The sequence below is a fragment of the Bison bison genome, unplaced genomic scaffold (assembly GCF_000754665.1).
Source record: "Bison bison bison isolate TAMUID 2011002044 unplaced genomic scaffold, Bison_UMD1.0 scf7180017864341, whole genome shotgun sequence".
In the NCBI taxonomy this organism is placed as follows: domain Eukaryota; kingdom Metazoa; phylum Chordata; class Mammalia; order Artiodactyla; family Bovidae; genus Bison; species Bison bison.
In genome coordinates this window covers 3,782,121-3,790,248 of record NW_011494913.1, presented here as the reverse complement: position 1 = coordinate 3,790,248, position 8,128 = coordinate 3,782,121, and the positions used below count along the sequence as shown (strand labels likewise).

The 8,128-nt window shown below is 55.0% G+C and overlaps 1 protein-coding gene across 1 annotated transcript in view; it reads right to left on the bottom strand.

Annotated features, from left to right (window-relative positions):
- Nucleotides 1-8,128, bottom strand: part of LDB3 (LIM domain binding 3) — a 59,689-nt gene that overhangs the window by 47,586 nt on the left and 3,975 nt on the right. The window contains exons 3-4 of the mRNA XM_010854510.1: nucleotides 2,106-2,257; nucleotides 1,557-1,632 (exon numbers count right to left, since the gene is read on the bottom strand). Coding sequence (XP_010852812.1) covers nucleotides 1,557-1,632; nucleotides 2,106-2,257 — 228 coding nt within the window. The remainder of the gene's footprint in view (nucleotides 1-1,556; nucleotides 1,633-2,105; nucleotides 2,258-8,128) is intronic.

The window sequence follows — 8,128 nt, the reverse complement described above, 5'->3', positions numbered from 1 at the left end:
GAGCCTCCTGGGCTGGTGAATAGGCAGGGCGGACGTGCAGAGGGGAAGCTGCGGGAGGAGCGGGGCTGACATCTGCTTCCCTAGGTCTGCCTCTGCAGCTTCTCCTGAGAAGCACTCTGCCCACTTCCTCAATCTGTCGTCCAGCCCAGACCCCCGTTATCCTCTTCTTGCCTCTTCTCCCCACCCTGCCCATCAGCCACTCTGCCCTTGTGGACTGACAGGGTCAGTTTGAGGTCATTCAGGGCGGTGGGTGGAGAGTGGTGGGAGCGTGTGGTCCTGTAGGCTTGGTGGGCTGGCCTCCTGTGTTCTCAGCCCCTCAGGACTGAGCTGCTTGGAGGGAGCCAGGGAGGGGCCTGGGGCGAGCGGGTGAGGTGTGCCTGCTGCTGTGCCTGCCTCTGGGCCTCACCAGCACTTCTGAGTGCAGTACGTGCGTGAGTGCCAAGTAGCTTCAGTCGTGTCCGACTCTGTGACCCCATGGAATGTATCCCACCAGGCTCCTCTGTCCGTGGAATTGTCCAGGCAAGAATACTGGAGTGGGTTGCCAACTCCTTCTCCAGGGGATCTTCCCAACCCAGGGATCACACCCACATCTCTTGTCTCCTGCAGGAGACAAGGCAGGCAGGCTCTTCAGCTCTAGCACCGCCTGGGAAGCCCTTGCGTGCAGTGCATGCTTAGTCCTCGGTCATGTCCAGCTCTCTGCAACCCTGAGGACCGTAGCCTGCCAGGCACCCCTGGGTGCAGCACAAAAGGAGCTCACAGTGAAAATGGTTCAGTTGTCTCTGACTCTTTGCGACTCCATGGACTTTACAGTCCATAGACTTCTCCAGGCCAGAATACTAGAGTGGGTAACCCTTCCTTTCTCTGGGGGATCTTTCCAACCCAGGGATCAGACCCAGATCTCCCGCATGGCAGGCGGATTCTTTACCCGCTGAGCCATAAGGAAAGCCCAAGAATACTGGAATGGGTAACCTATCCCTTCTGGGGATCTTCCTGATCCAGGAATCAAACTGGGGTCTCCTGCATTGCAGGCAGATTCTTTGCCACCTGAGCTACGAAGGAAGCCAAGGGGCAGGCAATTGGGAGGAGAAAGGAAAACTGGAGGGAGAGTGCCTGTGACAGAGGAGAAACCCTGAGGGCCAGTAGACCCCCCAGGGCTGAGAGCTTTTCCCGCAGTGACTGACTCAAACTGGGGCCTCGGCTTTCATGCCAGAGTCAGCCTCCTGCTAGTGCCCTCAGGATCGTGAGGGTCAGAGCCTTCTGGACACATGTCCCTTCCCTGAAAACACTGTGGACTAAGTAGATTTCCCATCAGCCCAACCGTGAGGCCCAGGTGTTGGCTAAGCACCCAGGTGGAGACCCCTACATTATCACGAAATGAGCATTTCGTCGGAGCTCGAACACATCTCTCTGGGAGCCTGCCCCAGCTCTGCCCCTGGCATCGCTGATTCCACCACCCTGCCTGAGTGGGGCCAGCAGAAGTTCAGGTAGGCAGACCAGGGCTGCACTCTAGGAACCATGGCTGAAAGTGGAGCCTGCCACCCACAGTCAGCACCTACCTTCTGGTGCGGGATCACTGGCAGAGGGGACTGGATCGGGGGCGCTGCCGTGGAGATGGGAATGGGACGCTTCGACCTGGAAAAGCCAGAAATAGGAGCAGGTGAAGACAGTTGTTCTCGGGGCCCAGACACCCACCTGGGCAGGGTTGGCGAGGGGAGAACATCTGAAACCCAGGGAGACGCGGCGTCCCCTGGGCCTGACCAGCAGGGAGAAGTCACGTCTCTTGGGTACTTAGCAGCCATGGGTCTCTGCTAGGTCCCAGGGAGGCTGCCTGTGCACAGAGAAAGCAGGGAAGACCCTGGCCTCCAGACCCAGCTGCCCGCACTCTGGCAGCACCGTGCCCTATCCTCTCTGAGCTCCTCTGTAAAGTGAGGCACAGACGTGTGCTTGATGCCTTGGGCCTGTCCTCACTCTGGCCCAGGGGCTGTCCTCACTTCGCAGCGCAGTCTGGTAGCACAGGGTTTGGCTTGTGCTGGACAGCTCCTCTCCCCGGGATGCCGGTGCCCCCACCCAGCCTCCGCCCCCGCCTCTGGAAAGCGCCCACCTACTTCTGCAGTGTGAGACTCAGGTTGTAGCTGGCAGACTTGATCTTGTTCTGGGCCTCCAGGTGGGTCATGGTATCTGTGTTGACGCCGTCAATGGCCACCACAAGGTCACCCTGGCTGAGCTGGGACTGGGCGGCCTTGCTGCCTGGTGTGATCTGAGAGGATAGCAAATGGAGGGTAAGCAAAGAAGGGTGACCTGAGGATGGGACAGTCGTCAAAGAAGAATCACCAGGGAATCATCCGGTAGAGGCTGGCCATTTTGTCTTTCATTCAATGTAGCCACCAAGCCTGCTTCCTCTTCTTGCTGCAAACCTGACATATTTCTTGGTGCTTTGTATCCGAGTGTGGTCATGAGACTAGCTCTGGCTAGCGGAATGTAGTTTAAAGCAATGCACATCACTTCAGGGCCTGCCCCTAGCAATCATCTTGCCATTCTCAATTCTCCCTGCTTGTCCGCTGACTAGATATAAAGGACCCAGAGGAGATCAGTCGAGCCACTAACTGAAAAGGACCTGGATCCTGGAGTCACTGCTTGGAGGAAAGATGACTAAGGAGCACTGAACTGGATGTTGCATGAATGAGAAATAAACTTTTGCAAGAGACCTGGGGGTTGTTTGTTACACCAATTAGCCTACGATAGCAACTGCACCCTGAAGACCCAGGGCATACTTCCTGGCTCCAGAAGAACTCAGATGCTGCCAGGCCAGCAGGCCAAATGCAGCCTCACAATAGCACCCTAGTGCAAGAGCCTAGTGCTGCACCATGACAGGTGTACAGGGAGGGCTGGCAGAATGTCAACCTGCCTGGGGGAGCAAGGTCAGCTGGGACAAGGAACTCAGTGCTCTGTGGTTGGCTTCATATTCCCAGAGGCACAAATGTGGAGGCCAGTTCCCAAATCTTGCACTCTAGTGACATCACAGAATATTAGAGTCCGGGGGCCCCACCCCAGTGTGATCATGCAGAATGCCATGGGTACACCATCCCATGAGCATCACATGTAGTGTCAGGAAGGTTGCACTCCCAGGGACATTACTTGTGATGCTGAGATGGCTGAGACGCTACTCCCAGTGATATCACACACCATGCCAAGTTCTGCACATCCAGCCCCCCAGTAATACCACCCTGAATGTCACGGTGGCCTCCTCTACAGTAACATCACATGAAATGTGAAATTCTGGAGGGCCTGGTGACGTCACCTAAAATAGCTTTGTGGCCAGCCCCTAGTGACATTATAGACAGTGTCATGAAGCTTCACTTCTAAAAGTGTCTCATGGGATGTCATGGAGATGCTGACTCCACCCCCTGCTGACATCACATAGCATGACTTTGTCACCTGACCCCCATGACATCTTCAGGAAGCCCCCTGTGACATCACATGGGATGCCAGGCAGGCCTTGCCTCCAGTGACATCATAGGAAAGAGGAGACCCTGGGAGTCACCCCCCCCACAATGAGCTGTGCCTGGAGGGTGTCCCTTGGCTCTTCTTCCCCGACATGCCCACCAGCCAGGCCTCCTGGCTTCTCTGGGCACATTCCAGTCACCTTTCTGGCTATACTCCAAGGACAAGGCTGGCTTCTAACATTGGCAGAAGCCATTATCTGGCCAAGGCTTGGGGACCAGCCTAGAAGGAGCCCTAAGAGGACCTGGGGACTGTCCCTGGATACCAGGCCTCATGGAACCCTGGCCAGATTCTGGACTTCAGACATGGATGGAAACCTCCTGCTAAGCCCCTATGAGGGGCCCTGCAGTCACCAGCCCTCAGCCCATTCCTAGATGGGCTCTAGGGTAGGCCAGGAACCATGTGTGCTAACACAGGGATTATAGCAATTCTAGGCGAGTTCTTGCTAATTGTCATTGTCTTGCCATTTCAGACACAAGAGCTGTGGTAACTTCTTAAACACTGGCCACCTTGTGCCCAGAGCAACCTCCCCACCACTCCCAGAATCTGCTGAGATGAGGCAAGGACAATACAAAAGCAAATGTCTTAACTGTCAGGAAGCCACGCTGTCCAGTTTGCCAAGCCCCACCTGCTCTCCAGGCTCCCACAGGGGTGTCTTGAACCACGTGGACCATCTCAAAATACATGTCGCCTTTAGTCCCAAATCAATGGCCATGCAGAGCCTGCACTAGTGACAGGAGTTCGTTGTTTCCTTTGATTTAAATGGTTGAACAAAGGGTAAAAAAAAGATAACAAAGAAAAGCAAAACACTTTCTAGACTGAGAGGGGACTCCTAAAGGCAAGCTGAGTTGCCCAGCCAGGCCTGTCCTGCAAGAAAGTTACCTTCCCCTATACCTTCTAGCTTCACGTTCAGACCTCTGCTCTTCCTGGCATTGTATTATAGACACCTTTGAACACAGAGGGGCTTTCCTGGTGGCTCAGACGGTAAAGCATCTGCCTGCAATGTGGGAGACCTGGGTTCGATCCCTGGGTCAGGAAGATCCCCTGGAGAAGGAAATGGCAACCCACTCCAATACTCTTGCCTGGAAAATCTGATGGATGGAGGAGCCTGGTAGGCTACTGGTGTCTCAGAGTCAGACACGACTGAGCAACTTCACTTTCTTCACTTTGAACACTGAAAGGTGGAACTAATTCTACGGTGAAAACTCAAATGCCCGCCGCTGCGGTTCTACTGTAGCATTTCACTCAACCTGCTGGTCATGTGTCCATCCCTCTCACCATCCATCAATCCATGTCATATTTGAAGCACTTCAGAGACAGTAGCAGATGCCAGCATGCTCCTATTCAGGGTAAACTGCAATGCCTCTGCTGTCTTAGTAGACTGCCCACAGAGCTCCCCCACAGCAGGACACCCCTGTGCTGGGGCTTCCCAACCCAAGGTTCCCCCAGATGCTTCTAGGAATCTACAGAGAAGGGGGCCATCATCCTGCAACAGGGAGCTCCCAGGCAGGGTAGGCACATTCCCCAGAGGAGAGGGCCTCATGCCTACAGAAGTGATGCCTGCCAGGCAGGACCAGATCTGTGTCCAGGAGATCATGGTTAAGTGTGAACAAGGACACCAGAATGACATCCAAGAGATGCTGGGGCCAGATCAGCTGGAACAAACCACAGCCATCTGGAATGCCCTCCCTTCCAAGATGCCTTGAGGACATCTTTCTCCCTCAAGCCTGGGGTGCTAACACAATATCTTCCCAAAGGGCTCCCACCTCCCCCTTGCCTGGCACGGCCTGGCTCCCCCTCATCCTCGGGTAATGGACTTAAGTGATTCCCAGGGAAGAGTCCAGCCTCCCCTGGACCTGGTCAAGAGCCAAACTCCCTGAGGAGAGCCGCCTAGCTGGCTCCAGCCTGCCCCTGGCGCCTCTCTCTCTGCACCTGTGTCTGCTCATCAGGGCTCAGTTGGCCTGACCTTTGGCTGCCCTGAGCAGGGTTCAAGACCCCCTTGGGCTGGTGGGTGGAGGATGCTATAATCCTCTTTTAGGAAGCTGTTCTGCTAGTTCTGCCCAGGTCTCCTTAGAGAAGAAGGCAGTATGGAGACAGGGACCCTGAGGAGGTTGTCCCTCAGCTCTGCCCAGGGAAGCGTCCTGCCCAGCAGAAGGTCAGGGCCACCCTTGAACCATCACACAGAACCTAAGGCGTGTGGAGAGTACAGTCCAGGCGCGAGGTACCCGTGTATCTCTTGTCTGACTCCCTAGCCCCTTCCCTCTACTGTCCTTGTCCCAGAAAAGACCCAAAGCTGCTAAATCCTTGAAGGATACATATTTTTTCTTTAAAGTTTTTATAGCCCCTTTGGAGAATTTGAAAAGCTCTTTGTAATGGTTATTTCACCCTCATTTTACTTTTCAACTTCTCCAGTCACCAGCCAGCTCTCAGTGGGGAGCCTAGCCACAGGCAGAGCTCCAGGACTAGGGTTCTCTCTCAGAAGCTTCTAGGATAGGCTTTAGGTGTTTAGAGGCCAAGATTGCCACCTAGCCCACAGGAGTGTTTCCTCCTTGCTGGGCCGTAGTTTAGGGCATCCCAGAGTGGGCACAGGGACAGCTGGTGCCAGGGAGCAACTGTGGTGCCCGTGACCTTCAGGTGCCTGAGAGAAGCAGCAGAGCAAAGAGCACGGACTTTGGTCTGAGCCAGACCTGAGGTCGCAGCGCCCATCTCCATGCCCTTTGTGCAAAGACAGCAACGATTCTGTTCTCCCGGAATTCTGGTGAGGATTTCATCCTTAAATGGGATATTATACAAGGACAGCGCAGAGCTGAGAAAGTTTCAGGGAAGCTCCTAAAGGAGGAGATGCGAGTGCCGCCCCCGGCCCCTTGCCCTGGAGTGTGCAGGAGTTGGGAGGCTGGGAGGCTGGGAGGCTGCAGCCTCCGACTCCACAGGAAACAAGATCTGGAGCTGGCAGAAGGTGGTGTGTGAGGGCCGGCCTGAGCATCAGCTGGAGGAGAGAGAAGTCCTCTCCAGGGCCCCGGGCAAGCAAGATGCCGGCTGAGGCTCTGACCTACCCCTGCGCCTGGCTCCTATTTCCCCAGCTTCCTGGTATCAGAGGGAGCCCCTGGCTCCACAGAGGTTCCTGGCCATCACTCCCAGTGTTAAAAGCCAGATAGGCCGTGCCTTCTTTTCCATCTAGACCTACCAGTGTAGATGTGGCAAGGAACGGGGGGCCAGGGCAGGCAGGGGATGCTGTGGACTGTGCAACTTCCAGCATCCCCTCCTGACACCCCCACTAAGGCTGACGCCCCAGGGGATTTCCATGGAGCCCTAAGTGCATTTTACATTGTGTGATTAAATTACTGTCATGCCTTGCTCTGCTCCCTCTCCATCTGGCTTCCCCTGGGGCCTTGCTCCCTCCCTCACTCTCTCACTTCTGTCTTCTCTTGGTCCTGCTCTCCAACTCCACCCTGGCTGATAAAAAAAAGAGCACCAGAGTCTCATCTATGCTCAAAAAGCCTCTCCTTACACAGAGGATTTTTAGAGAAGTGAACATACTCTCTGTGATACTATAATGCTGGATACATGTCAGAATACATCGGTCGAAAACCATAAGATGTACACACCAAGCGTGAACTCTAATGTAAACTATTTGTTCTCTGTAAAAATGACATGTCAGTGTAGCCTCATTGGTTATAATATATGTACACTCTGGTGGGGGATGTTGGTAATGAGAGAGGCTGTACATGTATGTGGGGGGTGCCAGGCATGGGATAGGGAAAATCCCCGTATCTTCCTCTCAATGTTGCTATGAACTTAGAGCTGCTCTAAAAAACTGAAGACTTAAAAAAACAGCCTCTCCCTGTTCATGCCTTAGCTGCCTCAGTCAGTCCCTGCCATGTGTCCCTCCGTTTCTTCACTGCCAGGCTTCTCCAAAGAGTGACCAGCAGGCCTCTGCAATCTCCCATCCCCCTCACATCAGCCATCTGACTTTGGCCCCCGCCACTCCACGCATACCAGTGACCTCCCTGTGCCAAAGCCAGGGGTCACTGGGCCCTTTTCTAGCTGGCCACACACTTTACTGGCCTTCTGAGTCTCTCCTCTTATCCCACAGCTCTATGTCAAGAATGTTACACAGTGAGTCCCCAAGAGCCCTGGGACATGATGAAGACCGCTTCATGCCACTTAGGATGGTTCCTGGGAAGAGGTGGATCCGGGCTTCAAAGGCACAGAGACGCTGTATTTGGGAACAGGAGGGCCCTGGGTGGGGCCCTTGGCAATCATGGCTAGCCCCTAGATGAGATGAAGGTTCAGGGAACTGGGGAGACGTCTCCCAGGCAGGAGGGCTGCCCCAGCAAACCTAGCGGACCTCACCGAGGAAGCTGTACTCTTCACACTTGCTCCTCTCCCACACCTTCAGCCCAAGGAGCCCTGGGGACTGCCAGTGAAGTTGCCCTTGTCCTGTGTCCTAGCCCAGGACCTCAGAAGGCCCGCTCCCCAGTACCTAGCCAGCCTCATACCCACTTTCTTCGGGGCCCTCCTGGGGTCAGGAACAGCTCTGAGCCCCAGGGAGAGGAAGCATGCTGGGAGAGGGTCTGGCCTGGCAACCCTAAGCATGCATTTCCTTGCAGTGGGCCTCTGTCCGTTT